Source organism: Ovis aries, chromosome 11 (genome assembly GCF_016772045.2).
Source record: "Ovis aries strain OAR_USU_Benz2616 breed Rambouillet chromosome 11, ARS-UI_Ramb_v3.0, whole genome shotgun sequence".
NCBI lineage: Eukaryota > Metazoa > Chordata > Mammalia > Artiodactyla > Bovidae > Ovis > Ovis aries.
Genome location: NC_056064.1, coordinates 23,415,432 through 23,436,670, shown reverse-complemented (window position 1 = coordinate 23,436,670; position 21,239 = coordinate 23,415,432). Strand labels below are relative to the sequence as shown.

General features: G+C 36.2%; 1 protein-coding gene across 4 annotated transcripts in view; it reads right to left on the bottom strand.

Moving 5' to 3' along the window:
• The window catches only part of PAFAH1B1 (platelet activating factor acetylhydrolase 1b regulatory subunit 1), a 65,571-nt gene that overhangs the window by 25,812 nt on the left and 18,520 nt on the right, over positions 1-21,239 (bottom strand). For 3 of the 4 annotated variants that reach the window (XM_042255509.1, XM_042255508.1, XM_027975128.2), the window contains one exon: positions 10,153-10,373. In XM_042255509.1, coding sequence (XP_042111443.1) covers positions 10,153-10,184 — 32 coding nt within the window. In that variant the 5' untranslated portion in view covers positions 10,185-10,373. Of the gene's footprint in view, positions 1-2,415; positions 2,637-10,152; positions 10,374-21,239 lie in introns of all 4 variants that reach the window. The other variant, XM_060395321.1, reaches the window with a different exon arrangement.

Below are 21,239 nucleotides of genomic sequence, written 5' to 3'. Positions count from 1 at the left end.
AAAAGTAAAGATCACTTAAAATCAGATATTTACAACAGACATCCCTAGAATTACCTGGCTAAAAAAACTTGTATGGGTCAAGTCATAATACATGGTTGTCATTCCAATGCTGCCTGATGAATCATTCACTTGTCCCTAGTCTCCTTTCTGTACTCTCAAATATCTAACTGTATCTCACCTTTCAGCTGACCGTCAACTTCACCAAAAAAAAAAAAAAACAAACAAACAATAAACCAGGAGCCACTCAGCATACAACTTTCTCAACTTCCTTAATTGTATTTGGGGCACTGCCCTCCTCTCTTTTCAGTATGACTTCTCTTTTAATACAATCTTCTAAAATACAATCAAATAGTTCAGGGAAACAAAATGTCATGACACAATAGAAGTTCTGCAGCTCTGTATGAGTTTAACAGAAAATCAACAATTTTGACATTGATGACCACATCTTTATTACCTTTAGAAATGCCTACATCTCACTCAATAAATGCTGAAATGTATATCTTGAAACATTAAGCAATTTTATAATCTTGGTTCAATTTCACAAATGAAGTATGTTTTATTTACTATTGCTGTTTTGACAAGTCTAACATTAACAACAGAAAATACCAGTACCTCCTACAGTATGTGTGCTTAGTCTCTAGGTCATATCTGACTCTTTGTGACCCCATGGACTACAAGTCATTATTTGTTATTTTGGAATGATCAGAATATGATGCATTCTACTGAATGAAATATTTCAATTAAAAGCTTTCAAAGAATAAAAAGATTAAATATAACACAAACTGAGAATAACTTTAATCTTCCTTTGAAGACTCAGAAGGGCTCATACTCTATCACCCCAAGGAAATATAAAGGCAGCAGAACCTCAAAACAAGCTAGATGAAAGCAACATATTAAGAAGTGTATGTCTAAATATATACTTATATTTATAGCCAATGAAAATAGTTTAACATAAAAAATTTGAAATTGAAAGGGTATGAACTACAGTTACAGCCTCATTTCAGTCCCAGCACTCAATTCATATATTTTGCCTTTGTTGCCAAGTATTAAGAGATTCTAATTCACACAGGTAGCAGTGTATTCCTATGTACAGATACAATTTTAGTTTGTAGCAAAGTACAGATGTTTACTTTCTTTTTTTAAAGGCCAGGACAGAGTCACTTTCTAATAGACACTAAATATATACAATGTTAAAATACATGCACAGGAAAGACTTGAATCCCTCAAATAACTGAAGAGGTTTAGTTTTCTAAAGCAAAAGTGAGAGTGAAAGTGAAGTCGCTCAGTCCTGACTCTTTGCGACCACATGGACTATAGGCTACCAGATTCCTCCTTCCATGGGATTTTCCAGGCAAGAATACTGGAGTGGGTTGCCATTTCCTTCTCCAGGAGATCTTCCCAACCCACGGATTGAACCCTGGTCTCCTGCATTGTAGGCAGAAGCTTTACCGTCTGAGCAACCAGGGAAATCTTTTCCAAAGCAAAACACAGCTTAAAAATATAGTAACAAAAAGACATGAAGGAACCTCAAAATGCATACCAAAAAAAGTCATTCTGAAAAGCCTCACACCATGTGATATCAACTTTCCAGAAATGGCAAAACTAGAGGAAAAAGATCAGTGGTTTCTAGGAGCTTTGGAGAGAGCAACAGACAAGCAATCACGGGGGAGTTTTAGGGCACTCTCTACAGGTAAAGGGGGATTTAAGAGAAGGGTTAAGGGAATTAGCTTTACATGTGCCAGCCAGAATTAGCCAACAAAGACAAACAATTATCCAAAAAAGGCCTGAGATGACTTGAAGAAGATTTAGCTCACCTAAGAAGGACCTGGAAAACTAAGAGGTATAATGCCCCAAGAGCAAAGGACTATATTAATTAGGTAGAAAGGTGTACTAAGACAGCACATTCAATTTCAAGCTATTCCAGCTACATCACTCTTTCCACAAAACAGAACTATACTCAAAAATGCCACATAGGACCCATGCAAACTTTCTTAAGAGAAGAGGAAAAGCAGCAAAGCAAGTAAACTAGAGGAAAGCATGCTATAGAGAGAAAGAATAACCCCTGGAAGCAGCAGAAAATTATAGATGAACACTCTATACTTCCCCAAAAAAAATCTAAGATGACATAAAACTGAAAATAAAAGGAATCCAAAAGACACAATACAATATAACCAAATATACTAAGAGAAAAAAAATAAAGAACATCCAGGGACTTCCCTAGCAGTCCAGCGGTTAGAACTCCCATGCTTCCACTGCAAGGGGATAGGAATTCAATCCATGATCAGGGGAACTAGGATCCTTCATGCCATACAGCCAAAAACACACAAAACAAAACAAAACCTAGCTTGGGAAACATGAACAAGTATACAGATACTATGGGTACCTAGGCAGAAAAGCAAAAAGAAATAGGCTGACCTAAAAAGACTCTGATGCTGGGAGGGATTGGGGGCAGGAGGAGAAGGGGACGACAGAGGATGAGATGGCTGGATGGCACCACTGACTCGATGGACATGAGTGAACTCCGGGAGCTGGTGATGGACAGGGAGGCCTGGTGTACTGCAATTCACAGGGCCGCAGAGAGTCGGACACGACTGAGTGACTGAACTGAACTGAACTGAACACTTCTCCACTGCAACCTATAATGTCAGAGAATAATCATCATCTATAGTTACTTTGTTTAGAAGAAAACACATTAAACTTTTACTTTTTATTTACACAAAAAAGAAATATATTTGTCTTCTAAAATAATGAAACAATACTGGCACATATCTTCATTCTACATTTATCCAATTTCATTCTTCTCTTCAGAAGTAACCATGCTTAACACTTCAGGCCTTTATCTGTGCATCTACACAGATACAGGCACAAAAGAAATGCACAGCTGTGTGTGGGAGGGGTATTTAACAGAAACGTATTATACCATCTTATTTAGCAACCAGATTATTTGACTTATCAAGAGATCTTACAGACATCTTTATGTATAGAGACACACAAAAATGTATTATATTTTTAAGCTACTGGTGACTCTGTTGGATTTCCTATGCAGACGCTATCACCTACAAACACACTTGGTCTCCTTCCTTTCCTATAGTTCTAATAGTTTTTGTTGCCTCCCTGCACTGGCTAGAATCTCAAATACAAATATAAATGGTAGCAGGAGCATAGAACTCTGAACTTGTTCTAGACACTAACGGAAATGCACTTGGTATTTCTAATGTCTGCTGTAGATTTCTGGCAACAAGCCTTAATCAAATTAAGTAAATATTCAATTTCTTATTTTCTAAGGAATTTCTAACAATAAGGATTGGGTATTAAGAATACAATTTCTATATTCTCTGGACTGACCACATTTTTTCCTCCTGTTTATTAATACAGTAATTGTACTAACAGGTTTCTAAACACTGAAAAACCTTTACATTCTGGCAATAAATCATATTTGGCCATAATTAATTTTTTTCATATACTACCAGCTTCAGTTGTTATATTTCTTTATATCTGAGTTCATTTAAGAATTAGCATGTAGTGTTCTTTATTATTTTCCTCTTGCCTGCTGTTGCTGTCAGGGTTACTCCACCCTACTAAAATGAATTCCTAACTTTTCCACCTCTTCCTATGTTTGGGAAGAGACCTCATAATCTGGGAAGTTACTGGTCCTTAAAGACTTGACAGGAAGTCTAGGCTAGAAAATCACCTGAACGTGGTCTGTACCTGTTTTTACCATTTCCTCTATAGTCAAGGTTCTATTAAAGTTTTCTAACTTCTCTTAAATATGATCACATATATTTTCTTAGAGAATCACTCAGGTCATTTAGATTTTCAAACTTAAGAGAACATTCTCATAATTTTGAAAATCACCTGATTTCATTTTATGTTGCCTTTTTCATTATTGTTCATTTGTGTCTTTTCGCTTTCATTTTAGTCTCTTTTTAAAGCTAGTTTTTCATTTTACCTGTCAAATTACCAAGCTACATCTTCTATTTCATTAATTTCTGCTTTTACTTATGAATTCCTTTTTCTTGAAAGTTCATTTCTCTTTTTTTTAAAGATTCATTAAAGACTATCTAATTTTCTGTATGCTATGAGGGCTATATATCCTAGGGGTTTTTGATGTGAGTACCATATTATTGATTTCTTCACTTCCTAAGGTTCATTTTGCTCTCTTTATTCCAGTTACTTAGAAGTATATATTTTAAATGCTCAGATGGATAGATTGCATTATTATAGTGTTATGATCAGCAAATGAGGCCTATATGATTTCTGCTTTTTTGGAATTTGAGATTTTTTTTGCAATCTAAAACATGGCAATTTTCCCCCTAATACTTATAATTGAGTGAGAAAAATGTATAATCTAAAAATTCTTCACTTTTTACTTATTCATTTTGGGAGCAAAAAAGTGTATTCTCTGGCATGCAAAGACCCATAGAGGTCCATCTATAGGTCCATCTTGAAAAGGTACATAATGACAAAATCTACCCAACAACTCTTGATGGAAGTAAAAGAGGAAAGTGAAAAAGTTGGCTTAAAGCTCAACATTCAGAAAACTAAGACCATGGCATCCGGTCCCATCACTTCATGGGAAATAGATGGGGAAACAGTGGAAACGGTGGCTGACTTTATTTTTCTGGGCTCCAAAATCACTGCAGATGGTGACTGCAGCCATGAAATTAAAAGACGCTTACTCCTTGGAAGGAAAGTTATGACCAACCTAGATAGCATATTGAAAAACAGAGACATTACTTTGTCAACAAAGGTCTCTCTAGTCAAGGTCATGTATGGATGTGAGAGTCGGACTATAAAGAAAGCTGAGTGCAGAAGAATTGAGGCTTTTGAACTGTGGTGTTGGAGAAGACTCTTGAGAGTCCCTTGGACTGCGAGGAGATCCAACCAGTCCATCCTAAAGGAGATCAGTCCTGGGTATTCATTGGAAGGACTGATGTTGAACCTAAACTCCAATACTTTGGCCACCTGATGTGAAGAGCTGACTCATTTGAAAAGACCCTGATGCTGGGAAAGATTGAGGGCAGGAGGAGAAGGGGACGACAGAGGATGAGATGGTTGGATGGCATCACCGACTCGATGGACATGGGTTTGGGTGGACTCCAGGAGTTGGTGATGAACAGGGAGGCCTGGCGTACTGCAGTTCACGGGGTTGCAAAGAGTCAGACACAACTGAGCAACTGAACTGAACTGAACTGAACTCAACAAGAGTAATCAAAATAAGAATATAAGAATGGACCAAACTCATCAAATTGTACATATTAAATGTGTATAGTTATTTATGTATCAACTATACTTCAATATAAGTGTTAAAAAGATACAATAGGAAAGTTGTTGCACCAAAGAATTAGGGAGTGAACATCAGATCAAACAGTACAAATATCATCAACCAGGACAATGTAAAAATAACAGACTCCCTTCATCTTCCATGGAGGAGAATCAATGCATAAAATTTGATAAAGAAATAGAGGTATAAGATGTACAAAAGTTGCTATTAGATGAACTAGCAACAGATAATAAAAATTTCCAAACTCACAGAAAGGGTGACAAAAAATATTAAAAGCAGTTTGTAAAGCATAATTCTATCTTATAAATCTTAAGGAGGAAAAAGATGTTCATGCAATTTTTGTAAACATACGAAAAATGTCTTCAAAAAATTATATAGGGGTAATGGTGGCCACTTCTCGAAACCGGGACTGAGAAAATGGGGGGTTAGGTTTACATTTTGACATACATTTCTTTTGGTAACAGAATTTTGTTTAATGAATAGTGAATTTAAAGTCAGAAAACTACCTCTGTTACTAGTTGTAAAATTGGATCATTTTAATTTCTCCCACCCTTGATTTATCTAAAAGATGCTTGTCATATCCACATAAATGGTTTCATATTATTACTCATGTTTATATGCCCCAGAGTAGTAAGAACACACAAGGTAGGCAATACACATTTGCTAGGTTGAATCACAAATTATGTTTCAAGTTTGTAAAAAAATTAATTTCATTTCTATTCCAAAAAAGCCTAAAAGAATTTTATAGTTTAAACTGCTTGCCAACCTTTAGAAATGCTAAAATGTTACAAAGGCCAACTGAGGTGCCAAAATTTATCTTACTTGTAAGAGGCACATAAACACTTATTTCTTGCTATCATAGTAAATATGTGTTCAGATCATTTTCAAAAACAGGAAAAAAAGCAAAACCCTTCATTTTATTTCCTTCCTAAAAACTGGAGGACACTAAATCCATATCCTAAATGTATATTTAGATCTGTGGGACAAATCTGCTTTGCTTGATGAACACTTTTAAGTCAGTTATCTCAAATTCTGTAAAAATTTAGCCACCTGAAATTAGGTTCTTCCCTTCTCAACTGATTTTTAGACAAATTAAAAGCTCTATTCTTGGCCATAATTTAAATATTCATCCTGATTATGAGGGTGATAAGCAAGACTTGCAGTCAGCTCTCACAAGTTATTTAGAAGCAAAAATCTATCTAAAGAAAAGACAGAAACAAGAATGATTAAAAACCAGATATGCCTTCTATAAGATAAAAGTACATATGCAAGGTCAATCATTACAATATTCTTTGCAATTACAAAATAGTGGAAACTACCTATATGTTCAAACATGGAAGGAAGAATGGTTGAAACATTGGTGTATAAACATATTGGAGGGGTGGGGAAAGAAGAGGATTTCTATGAACTGACATGAGTGAGTTCCAGGAGACACTGTTAAGTGAAAAAAGTAAAATGCAAAAGAGAACATACAGTATGCTGCCTTTTAACTGTGAAAGAAGCAAGAAACAGGAAACATACATAATAAAGATGAGGAGCAGGTGCAATGTAAAACACAAGAAACTGGAAAAGCTATTAACAGAACAGATGTACCCAACTGTATTTCAAATGAATGATGTAACTACATGAAGAGGGAGAGAAAACACAAAATGAATCTATGTAACTTACACACTCAGTATTTCGTTACACACTCTGTCTTCAGTAGAACGGATGGGGGAAGAACTACATTCAAACTCTGGACCCTTTCCAGGAGAGTTTTCACTGGTAGGAGCATAGTAATAATTCTGAAACTATTTTAGAAGTATTACAGTCCTCCCAGAGGACAGCAGCAACGTCTGGAAATATTTTTGGTTATGGCATATAGTGGACAAAAGCTAGGGATGTTGCTAAACAACCAAGCATGTACGGGACAACCCCCAGAGCAAAGAATTACCCAGCCCCAAATGTCAACTGTGCAAAGACTGAGAAACCTTAGCACAAATATGAGCTAGGGAGTCTGTATATGTGTTAACACATATATGTATTTCCTAGTTCTGTCTACTTAAAGGGCCCTAAAGCAAAGACATCCCTAGTAATGAGTACACTTAATGCCCATATCTTGATCTCAAATACCACTCAGCTGGTAAAAAATCCGCCTGCAGTGTGGGAGACCTGAGTTCGATCCCTGGATTGGGAAGATCCCCTGGAGAAGGGAAAGGCTACCCACTCCAGTATTCTGGCCTGCAGAATTCCATGGACTGTATAGTCCATGGGGTCGCAAAGAGTCGGACACAACTGAACGACTTTCACTAAGAAGAACCAGGGCTTCTCGGAGCAATGGCTGACTCTATGGTTAAGGCAAATCCTTGTTAAGGTAAACAAATTGTTGAGGTAAACAAATTGTTAAAGTAAACAATAAGCTTGGAACATCCTATTATCCTAGAAAGTAAGGAATTGCTTACAAAAAATGATAGGGGCACATAAAAGAGCAAACTGAAGAGGCTCCTATGTGAAATCTGTGACAATTCAAGCACCCAAACAGTACAATAGTAATGAATGATAAACAACTGGAAATTTAAGAACCCATGAATTAATACCAATAATGAAAAGACACAGACATAAAAGAAAGAAAAAGAAGATGCACTGATTACAGTAAAATGCTGAGTGCTGACTAATAAATACAGAATGAGTAGTAGTGTCAGAAAATCATCACTTTACAGCCGTTGTAGTAAAGAATCATTCAGGCAAGAATAATCAATGGATGTTAAATCTAGGGGAGAAATATCGATAGGAAGAAGAATGTCTGCATCATCTTAAAGTGTCTCCCCATTTATTTGCTGAAGAGGAAATAACGGTAACTCTATAATGGAGACAATAGGCACTGAGACTTGAGGGGTCAAAATTAACATCATCATTGAGGGACACGCCTAGATATGATATTCTGACAAGAATTCAATATTATTTATGTAGCATTCTGTCCAAGAATGCATAGACTGGCTCTAATTATGAGGAAGAAAACAAAATGAGAAACACTCTATTTTGAAAAAAAAAAAGACTTCCCTGTTGGTCCCATGGTTAAGACTCCATGCTCCCGACACGCGGGGCATGGGTCAACGCCCGGTCAGGGAACTAAGATGCCACATGCCTCAGGATGCAGCCAAAACAAAGAAACAATCGGAAGACTCACAAATAACAAATGCTGGCAAGGTTATGGAGAAAAGGGAGCCCTCAAACACTGTTGATGGGAATGTAAACGGGCACAGCCAATGAGGAAACAGTATGGAGGTTTCTCAAAAAACTGAAAATAGAACTATCACATGACCCAGCAATTCCACTCCAAAAACACTAACTCAAAAAGATATGTGCACTCCAACGCTCACAGTAACATTATGGACAATTGCCAAGGTATGGAAGCAACCTGTCCACCAACAGATGAATGGGTAAAGATGATGTGGTATATATACAATGGAATAATACTCAGCCCCAAAAGGAAAACCTTGCCATTTGCAGCAACATGGACAGACTTGGAGGGCACTACACAGTCAGACAAATACTGTTATGGTATCACTTATATGTGGAATCTGAAAAAATACAGCACACTAGTGAATGAAAGAAACAAAAAAAACGGAAGCAGACTCACACAGAGAATAAGTCAGTGGTTGGTCATCAGTGGGGAGAGGCAAAAGAGGTTATCATGGAAGTATATGAAATTGTATGTGTGACACATCTGAAAATTGTAAAGCACTACAAAATTTAAAGAATCTCTCATTCAACAAGAAAAAATTTTAAATACTACTCAAAAATATTAATGCCATGAAAGACAAAGAAAGGTTGAGGAAATGTTCCAGATTAAATGAGATTAAAGAGACATGACAACTAAATAAACCCAATCCTGGACTTCATGGTATATCACAGAGGGGGAAAAAATGCTACAAAGAATACTACTGGCCCAAGCAGTAAAACTGAAGTACATTTAATAAAAAGTGACAGTGTTAAATTTTACTGAAGTTGCTGTTTTATAGAAGAGTATAGTTATTCTTAGGAACTGCACAATGAAGTATCTGGGAGCAAAGGTCCTTCATGCATGCAATTTACTCTCAAATGGTTTTTAAAAAACTACACATGGCTAGGGTGCAAATGATAGAGCAAATGGTAAAAAAAGTAACAGGTGAATTTGGATAAAACGTATAATAAGTATTCTCTGTACTAATGCTACAACTTTTCTAGAAATCTGAAATTATTTCCAAATGAAGTTTTTTAAAACCTACAGGAAAATCCTTAAGAAACCTAGAATATGAAGTTAAAATGTCCCCTCAATGCTCCTCATCTATAAAAACAGAATGCTATAAAATATGGGATGCTTTAAGACACTATAAAATAGTACTAGTCACATAATTTCATGCTGTTTTCATTAATGCTCTTGCATTAACTATATTAGCCACTTCATAAAGTTCATATACAATAGCCATTGGATGATCAAAGATGAAAAACATAGTAAGACAAAAAGGAAAGGCATTAGCAGTGACAACAACATAAAAGATTTCATTTTTCTAATACATGGATTCCAGACAAAAAAAAAATGTGAAGTGCTTTGAAGCACCTACCTTCCTATTGAACATAAGGTAGTTAAGACAAGCTTAGAATAAAACCTATCCCAAATAACTTACTTATTTTTTCTGCTTCAAAAGTACACATGATGTCAAAAGGGTAAGTAACACCAAGTCAAAATAAGACCCAGTTCTAACAGTCAGACCAAATAGCCCAAACCAATATTTGAACCCTCATAACAGTTTTAATTTAGAATACATCTCTCAAAGCTGTATTTTAATCTACTACTTTGCCTTTTATGAGAGGATTAAAAAACAACAACACAAAACAGAGAAACTTACAGTTCATCTCGTTGTCTCTGGGACAGCACCATTTTGGCTGTAATATCAAGCTTATTCGATATAGTGGTATGTCCCTCTTCTGGAAAATCAAAAAGCTTTGCAATCCCTGGATTTGTAATTAAATAAGCCACTAAGTGGCTTCCACGCAGGGGAAAATGATTCTTTCACAAGTGAATCCAACGTGTAACCAGGAGATATTCAACAAGTAAGGTTCATTCCACCTAAGGGGAGAGAGAGAGAGATTATTTCTTTCACTTAGAATTTAAAGTATTACTTGCTGTATACACTCTCAAAGGTGAGGTTTACTATGATGGTAATATGAATACCAGATGATGTTTTTTAACCTACTGTGAAAATCAATGCCAAAACAGTCATTTTATGTATTTTAAATGATCTTTAACAGTTAACTGAGCCAAAACAACACTATTCAATTTTATTGAATTTCAAATATTAACATATAACTTCTAGAGAAGAAAAGTTTTTCCTTAATGACAAAAACAAATTTTCTAATTTACAAAAAGTATTATCTGAAAAAAGTAACAATGTAAGTATTTCACAAACTGTCGACAACTCAAAGGTTCTAACCATAAATAAATTCAAGATTGAATGTTAGCAACTAGTAATCTTACAACAGCTGGTATTATTTATAATGTAAATAAACTATTTAGCTAATCTAATGCCCTCTTAACCAATACATTTAATCAAGAAATAATTTAGCATTGTTCAATGCTTAAGAAGTATGTATTTAAACTGAATGGAGTACATACTTCTTTGTACTCAACCCAATCCTCTAATCTTGTTAATATTTCAGAGCCCTTTGTAACTGCAACACATGATCGGTTCAATGAGAATAAATGTAGGTAAAAGAAAAATCGAGAATTATTTCTTAAGGAATTATTTTTCAAATCTCCTCTACTTTGTAAAAGTTTAAGTACAGTTTGTCTTATCATACTATATAAATATAGCTAGAGAAAACAATTTTCCTTCAATTAAAAATATGTTAAGTCTGGAAAAAAAATTAACATGGAAGAATCTCATTATCACACCAACTATTTACTATCAATCTTACTATGATAAAACATTAGAACAAGCATATGAAAACAAAAGTACGTGATATCCTGAAAAAAAAAAAAAGCTAGACAGAATTTGCACTGTAATTGGAAAATATAGTTGACACTTGAACAACACAGGTTTGAACACTTAAAATTTTAGCCTCACTTTTCTAAGTCTTAATTGTCACACCAAGCCAAACCACCTAGGAACTCATATACTCTAACAAGAAGGTTCAATAGGATTATCTTATGTTGGTGACTATGTGAACTGTCTACAGATTTCTATTACTGGGACAATAGTAACCCACTGACAGAGCATTAATCATATAAATCAGAGTGAAAAAGAAGCAACAAAAATGAAAAAACTCCACAATATTATGTACATTACAAGGTTCAGTTTAACTATGGAGAGACTACCTCTAGACAAAAAAAGCAAATTAATGTACAAGAATTACTATAGTCATAGAACATTAGCATGACCTAATCAGGATAAAACTAAGATATAAAGAAATCATTGAATATAATAGTGTACCGCACAAATTTATCCATTCAACATACACTAAACACAATGAACCAGACATGTTTAATGAGGGCAAAGAAAAGACTTCTTGGTCTTTACACTGAAGAAGTTACAGTCTTCTGGAAAGGTCAGCCAAGCAGTTAAAACTGTGTGAAATGTGTGACAAGGATTTCCAAAGAGCAGATGATGATGATTCAACATAAAGCTGAAGAGATAATAAGGACAGGCTAGGCCAGAAAACAAGCTCTGGTCTTAACAATTTATCCTAGGAATAATGGGGAGCCCCTCCTTTTTTTAAAAGAAAAATCACTCTCATTTCTATAGTGAAGAAAGGACCATAAAGACGGGAAAGGAAGAAACCAGGTAAGATATTTGCAGCAATGAAAAGGGAGACCTACACTAGAACAGGAGCTGTAAAGAGAACCCGTAGGGCGAGAGCAGAAGGTCAGCCAAGGGGTCAACTCAAAAACCTTCTAGATTAGAAACAAGCTGAACTAAGTAGAACTACACGTGAAGAGATGAAGAAGTGTGACTCATTCCATCTTTAGATATGTCAGCTCTAAAAAGAACCAACCTAAGCGGGAAAAAAAAGTTTGTTACTTACCTGCTCAGAGATGGTATAATTAGACTAGAGCCAGGCAGAGCAACACTAACACTTAAAGAGTCTACAACAGAGGCTGAGGAAGCAATTAAAGAAACAGAAGTAAAAAGGAGAGGGAATATGTCACAAGTCAATATGGGAATATTTTAAGGAGAGACAATCAACAGTACCCAAAGTTATCCAACTGTCAAGCAAAATAAGGTATGAAATGGGTCTGTTTCATTCATTATAGAGTTCACTGATAACCCTGATGAGAATAATTTCAGTAAAACGGTATAAGAGCATGGTTCAGCATTGCAACACCCATAATCAAATGGGCTGATGAGTGCACAAAGATGAAGATGGTTACCATAAATATCTTAGAAACAGATGGAAGTATTGAAAAGCAGTTTTTATGGATTGTTGTTTTGCTCAACTTAGCAAGATGCTTAAATGTTAATGGTGGAAGGAAAAAAAGACACAGGAGAAATAAAGGAATGAATTATTTTACTATCACCATTTTCACCACCTAATTAACCAAAGACAAACAACCAACCAGACATGATGTATCCCCTGACAGAATAACACCACACACCTATAAGGTATTGTCACAAAATCAAATCTGAATCTGTTCAAGTTTCTGGCTCCAACTATCAATTACCAAGAAGCATAAAGGGCCGAAGAATATGTGAAAAACTCCACAGAGATATAACCAGTAAAATCCAGATTGTGAAAAACCCTATAAAATAAATGACCCAATTTCTTCAAATAAATTCCAAGGAAACTGAGAGACAGAGAGAGAGAGCTGGAAAGGGAAACCTATAGATTAAACGAGATAATTGATATAACCACTGGAATACACTGACCTTACTTAGATCTAAATTTTTTTTAAGTATAAATAATTTTTGTGAAACAAACCAATTAAACATTTGGGGATATGTGAACACTGACTGAATGTCTAATGATATTCAAGAATAACTGTGAGTGTTTCAAGGGATAACAGTACTGATTATTTTTAAGTCATTTGAAAATATACAATGAAAATTTTATCAGAATGATGTCTAGGATTTGCTTTAAAAAATTTTGGAAGAGTGGATGGAGGGATATATATGAAAAAATATTAGCTTTGAGTTGATTACAAAAATGACTTACCTCTTCTACTGTTATTATGGAGAAAAACGTGAAATCTTTTTATTTCAGGAAAATAGGAAATGAGGTCACTTGCTGGGTAGGGGGAGTAAGGAAGAAGGCATTAAGAGCCTTGAAATAGCTGCTATGAAGAAAGAGGACAAAAAAATACAACAGGAAGTACAGGACGGACATTTTTAAGATTGGAGACCACGAACTTTTGGTGGTGACAATCTTACAAACATGTGACTTTTCTTTGGCAGTTGTCTGGCTACAGAAACAGAAAAGTCACACATTTAGAGATCTAGGATTGGGTTGAAGGTTTACAGGATATGTGTGATGAATGCATAATGAGGAGATTGGAAACAATGGATCAAAGAGCCTCAGTGCCATTGTGCAGAAAGTGAAAACTGAAAAGGCAAACAGAGTAGAGGGATCAAGAAAGCAGCATTTTCTATTTCCCAGGAGACCGCTTGAAAGGTGGTATGTCAGAGAGTAGGATGATTAAATTTGAAACGTCTCGATTTGCTAATTATATGTTATTATTTACTACTATAGGTTAATAATGTTTTCATTACAACAATTTATTATCAATCTATATTTATAACCAACAGTACAAATTAACTAGGCAGTATTTTCATACCACCTGGGGAGGAGTCCTAAATCTTTTGGGGAGTCACTAAATTCGTTTGACAAGGTGATGAAGAGGCAAGACCTCTTCCCTCAAAAAAGCACATATGAAGATAAAATATTAATACATACATGCATTTTAAGGGGGGTTCACAAATCCTTCCAAAGTCAACATAATGAGCGAAAAGACTTCTCATTTTTGAAATATATTTTGGCAGTACTCCAACAATCCCCTCTAAGCTACTTTCATGTATCACAAACATATTTCAAAGAAGAGTTTGGTTTATCCATTAGCATGCATGTCAATATCCAGACATTCTCAGAGATCAGATCTGTGTTGCCTGAGCGCTAGAAACAGAGGCTTCTTCAGTATGTTTTTTGGAACGCAGAATTCTTAAGCATTCTACATTCTAACACAACATACAGTTTCCTGCCACACCAAAGCAACTCTCCTAGACAACACCGTTTATTACGGCTTAGGTAAGTACCTCACCACAGAAAGAGAAAGGGGAAAAGTAAAAATAGAAAACAGGAAATAAACAGAGTATTAAAAAATAATCTTAGTCAGTGAATTACTAATTTAAGTTCCTCTCATTTTGTTTCAGTGTGTTAATAACATAGGTTTCACACTTATCAAAACTTTTATAAAATATCAATAATCTATTTTGTACACTGTTTCTTGCTAACTAGGAGTTTATGAAAGAGGGGAAAACAATATAGAATATAAAGGATGTACATGAGGGAAACATAAAGAGGCAATTACATGTTAGCAGTAGAGGTGTACTGACATAAAGAATGCCAACTGGCAGGTTTACTTATCATTAACATTAGATGTAGAAGACTTTATGAAACTCACCTAAGACTTTTACACTAACGGACTGCCAATGGCTCCTGGTCTCATGAAACTGTCACTCAACAATGCAGATTATCTACCTTCCTTGAACAGCAGGTTACAGCTCCTAGCCCTAATACAAATAATACAATCCAGATACAGCAACGAGGAAAGGCAGAAGCTATTGTCAAGGGTTACTGAGTACCCTTCCATACTACCTTACTAGAGTTAAATAGAAATCTCCTGTTTGCCAATAAACTATGTGCTTCATGAGAAACGAAAACTGGTCATCTCCCAAAACAAGGTCCTGGCTCCTTGGATAAAAATTTTTTTTCACTTGTTCTGTCTTCTCCTCCCCTCACCATCCCCAAATTGTGTGCACCATCAAAATCATCCTGATTTCTGTATAATAAACCCAACAGAATATACACATATATGTTCTGACTTGCACCGTCCTCACTGAACAGAAGTAAAAAGGAGGACCATCACTCATCCATTTAAATAGTGGTGGACATATTGGGTGTGCCAGCGAATTCTTCCTCACTTCACCAAGTAATGCTTGGTATCATGGCACGAAACATGAGGTTACTGGTTTCTCTAAGTTCTCAATATTTGACTTTGACTATTATTATATGTAAAAACAGTTTTAAACTATATCATTAATGCTATACTGCAATGCAGTCAAATAATAAAAAAAAGTATACTTACCTATGAAATTAATGCATTGCCTATTCTGAAAAACACCCCAGTCAAATTTAAATTTTTAAATTTACAGTTTAATTCTGTAAGACTGCATCAGACAACAAAGTACCCTCAAGAGCAACTTCATTTCATCAATTTTTGTGATTTCCTCACTTCTCCACTTACAGAGATAAGCTTCTAGAGTTTTGAGGTTGTTTTCTAATAAAACAAAGATGTCAAAAGTAATTAAAACATTAATGGTCCCTGCAGTATCCTGTGCTGCGTGATTAATTAATATGAAGAAGTTAGATTTTCCCCACCCCCACAATTTGAAAACACTAGATCACTGAAAGTTCTTCATCAAATACCTAGGCTTTAGTGTCCACCTGTTCCCATTCTCTTTCAGCTTGGAGGCCCACGATTCACCGGGACCTGCTGCTGGCAAGCAATAACAAAAACTAAAGCAAAAAAGGACCAGGTTGGGTCATCAATGAGGGATGGACTAAGTGAAGGCACAGTTCATCTTCTGTAAAAGCAAAATTCTTCCAATAGCTGCACCATTTCCTCATTTCGCTATTAGCTACAGCTGTCTACTATATCTCATTTTGCAAGATGTAAGTCACTCATCCAAAATTTATATTCAAAATATTTTGTATTTTTTTAATTAGCTTTGGGCCAATGATTAAGATACCACCTTTTCTACTGAGAATTACTCATACCAATATCAAGTCTAGTAACTCTTAGTATTAAAGGCAAGTGTTGCAAATAGATGCTCCACTGCTTTAAATCATAATGAAGAAAGTAGAAATAGTATTTTTTTTCTTTCTCTCTTTTAAAAACTCATGGCTGCAGCCTATGGGATCCAGTTCCCTGACCAAAGATCAAACCTGGGCCCCCTGCATTGGGAGCGCAGACCCTTAGCCAGTGGACCACCAGGGAAATCAACATTTAAAACAGTAGACTCTGAGTAGAGCAGATTACCCTCCACAGTGTGGCTGGGCCTCATCCAATCTGTTGAAGGCCTGAAAAGAAAGCTGTGCAAGGCCAGCAGACTGCCTCTGGACTTGGGAGTTGCAACATCAATTCTTCCTGGGTCACCAGCCAGTTACATTTTGGACTTGCCAACCTTCACAACCACATAAGCCAATTCCTTAAAATCTCTCCCTCCGTTCTCTCCCTCTCCCAGAGATTGACTGTAGTCACTTTTTCTTTTCGATATATACATAAATCCTACTGGGTGTCTAGCTGGAGAACCCTAATAATATGCCCCCAAGCCCTTGGTTCTGTTATAATAATGTAGCAGACATTAATATTATAGCCTTACCCTATCACTAAACTCTACAGGAATGAATACTCTTCACCCCTCATACTGCTTAAATTCTACTCCCTGGATCCTCACCAGGGAAATCAACGCCCTTAAGGATTATCAAATATAAAAAACTGAGTCCTACTTAAAATAGACAAGAGAAACGTCCTGAACAAAAGGCTTGTTGTTCAGTCACTCAGCATGTCCGAATCTTTGCAACCCCATGGACTGTCGCATACCAGGCTTCCCTGTCTTTTCACGATCTCCCAGAATTTGCTCAAACTTAGGTCCATTGAGTTGATGATGCCATCCATCCAACCATCTCATCCTCTGTTGCCCCTTCTCCTTCTGCCCTCAATCTTTCACAGCATCAGGGTCTTTTCCAATGAGTTGGCTGTTCGCATCAGGTGGCCAAAGTATTGGAGGCTCAGCATCAAAAAAAGGCTACTGAGGTGCAAAACAGATAACTGAGAACTCGCCTATCCTCTGTTTCATTGTCACTCTCTCCACTGCCACTGCAACTTATAAGCACCATCTCATTACTGCGGACTTTTCAGCTCTTCTTCCTATCCTTGTTTCTTTTTTCTTGGCCTGTCTACCTCATCATTCTTGACTTTCCCTTTACGGACATTAATCAGGATGCCTTCTCATTCTTATAACACACCCACCAAATACATGCAAGATATAATCTTTGTCCCCACAGTGATCACCTGTTGACCGATGATCAAAGATCGCTTCTTTGTTGACTAAAATCTTTCTCTTCTTTGACTTAAGGCATGAAGCCATTTTGAACACCTGAGGGTTCCAAGTGGAATTCTGACCCAGTTAGATTTGACTGTATGTATATCCCTTCCTACTGCTTTTTATCTCAAATCAGTTTTCTGTGTGATACAACTGTTTGTGTCTATCAACAGTGAAACAGAATGTGAAAAAAGACAACTATTTGCTGTTTTAATATGCTTTTAGAAATTGCAGGTCACTTTTTTCCTTTTAAATTCACTCTGATGTCAAAATATACTTAAATGAAAATGAGGAAAAGATCTATTTAAAAAGTTGTTTTACAGACATACAGCCTGACAGAACCACTGACAAAACAAAACAGTCCTGGAATATAAACTATTCCTCCTAAAAATATTAAGTCTCCTATAAATTGTGTTCTACTTCACTGAATCCATTATTTCTAGGTTCACTGGGATTTTATGATGCCAAATATGTCTCTCATAAAAAATAAACAATACTGAATTATACTACCTGCTCTCTAACAAAAATTCCAACTTGCTTCTATTATTATACTGAATGACATCAAAATAAAAAATGAATTCACCAAACTGATGCTGATGACCTCTACTATGAGTTTCCATAAATTTAGGCAATGATTCTTTAGGCTAAGAAACACCTCTGGGACACAAAACAATGAATGCCACATTTGTATTTTTTTCCAATTAGATTTACTAAAAGTAGTTGAAGGAGAAGTGGGTTAACTATGGATTTTTACCATGAGTCTACATTTGAACCACTTGAGAAAATTCCTGAAAATAATCATGTTAGGTCTTATCCTAGCAATTCTGAGGTGCCATAGAGATTTTAAAATTTTCTCCAGATGATTCTGATGCACATCCTCAGTAGAGAACCATATAGTCAACATTACAGACTATAACCAGTCCTAAAGGGCCAAAGGCAAAATTATAAAAGAAGGGGAAATCAAGAAATCTTCAGCGTCAGAACTCAGAGGAGTTCCAAGGGCAAAAATCAAATCAGGAGGCCAAGGTACTCAGGTTTCAAAGGTAACTGCACAACTGTCACCCAAACTCAAATAAATATTTACAAACCCTTTCAGATATATCTTGAGGAGACATCTTATACTAACAGGAAAAAAAGGTCAATACAACACTTTGAAGTAACTAAGCATTTTTCATTATAGTTAGGCTGTTATTAAAGGTTTGTTTTTTTTAATCCTTCAAGAAGAAAATACTGCTGGCTTGTTCATTACACAACTCTATCTAGCCCTAGTCTTCCTGGAATGTTCTAATAAAGATACATTCTTTTGTTAACTGTATTATTTTGTGCTTTTGTCTCATCCTATCTCTTCTCCTTTGTATCTAGACCAGGGGTCAGCAAACTTTTTATAAATGGATAGACAGTATAGATAAACATTTTAAGTTTTGCTGACCTTATGGTTTCTGCAGCAAGAAAGCAACAATAAACAATATGCGGACTATCTGTGTCTCCGTATCAATAAAACTTTTATAGACACTGAAATTTCAATTTCATGTAACTTAAATTATTAATTTATAAAATTAAAATTGGAAATTATTTTAGAAGCGGAATTGTATACAAATGTTTACAAAACAAATTTTTACAAACTTCTTTCCCACCACTAAAAACTGAAGGGAGGATCCAGCTTGTCAGACATAGTTTGCAAACCCCCTTATCTAGACAAATGAAGTTACCCAGTACAAGCTACTTTAAATGTTAATAACAGCAGAATCTCTTTCATAGGGCTGTCAAATGATTTGACATACATAAAGAAAGTGCTTAGAACAGTGCCTGGTACACAGTAAGTGCTATATGATTTTACACACACAGAGGAAGAGATAAAGAAACTAAAATAAATATTTCCATATCCCCTCTACTTTAATACCCTTTCATTCATTATCACACTGAAATGTTTTACCTAAAATTTGACTGTTATAAAAAAGAAAAATCACTGTTGAGGCAGAAAAAGTATCCAATTATGAATTTATCAGCTTTTCCTAGAAACTAATTTTCTAAGTTTTTTTTCCCCTCAAAAGTCCAAATGCATCCACCTGAATTTATTCACAGCAATAATCTCATTAATCTGAATCTCAAGCAAAAAAAACCCTCACCTACCTACTGAAGTAAATATTTACAAAGATCTACATTAAGACCTCAAAGGAGGACATAGGATTCTAATTTTCAATACACTAATGCAATTGCTTCCCTGGTGGGTTTCCCTGGTAGACCAGACAATAAAGAATCTGCCTGTAATGCAGGAGACCTGGGTTTGATGCCTGGGTTGGGAAAATCCCCTGGAGGAGGGCATGGCAACCCACTTCAGTATTCTTGCCTGGAGAATCCCTGTGGACAGAGGAGCCTGGTAGGCTACAGTCCATGTGGTCACAAAGAGTCAGAGATGACTGATCAACTAATCACAGTACACACTGCAACTGCAGTTAGGAAGAACTTGTCTATAAATGCATGACTACATTACAACCAAGACATGGCTTACAAATTCAGGTTTAGCATACTTTTTCCTTTACCTAAGCAGCCAATTTAATTAACCAAGGAAAGTCAGCAACTCTCACCCTGGCTTGCTGCTGCTGCTACATCGCTTCAGTCGTGTCCGACTCTGTGCGACCCCATAGAAGGCAGCCCATCAGGCTCCTTCTCCAGGGATCCTCCAGGCAAGAACACTGGAGCAGGTTGCCATTTCCTCCTCCAATGCATGAAAGTGAAAAGTGAAAGGGAAGTCGCTCAAGTCATATCCGACTCTTTGCAACCCCCATGGACTGAAGCTTACCAGGCTCCTCCGTCCATGGGATTTTCCAGGCAAGAGTACTGGAGTGGGGTGCCATTGCCTTCTCTTAAGCCTGCTTAAAACTAAAGTGTAAAAAAAAAAAAAACCAAAAACTAAAGTGTGAATCAAAGAATGTAAGGAAAAGTCAGGCTGAACTCAGGTGAGGCCATTTATCTCCAGAAAGGTATAAAGAGGCAGCATTCCTCATGCCCAAGTCTTCATTATAGAAATATTTCATTTTGGGTATCTGCCACCCATATGTCTTGCAATTTTCCATTTCCCGTCAAGATTCACCCCAAAGGCAACTCATCACCACCTCTGTGACTCCTTCTTTGGATAGACTGTTCTCACTGGAGCAGCTTACTGCCTAGTCTTTAATCTCACTGTGCCATATACATGTAATCCTAACAGCTACCATTTACAGAATGACTTTATAGGTTAGGCTCTTTTCCTGAAATATTTAATTCTTGCAACTCTCAGCAAAAAACAAAAACAAAAACACGAATACACTTATTTAACAGATGAGGAAACAAGTTCACTAAGGTTAGAGCATGTATCAAGGTCAAAATGTGAAACAGTGGCCGGGCCAGGATTCAAATCCTTTTTGCTTTTTACTTCCACACAAAAGGTTTCAAACAGTAGGAATGAGGACAGAGGGGAGGCCAAGAGGGCAGGATTCTGTTTTTTAATCTGTTCACATACTGGATTTCTGCACACAAGTTTTTTTGGAGAAGTTTCCACTGTTAAGATAAATTTGAAAAATCACAGATTTTACGCTGGGCTGCCTCCCACATTCTTTATATACATGCCGACTCTGCTG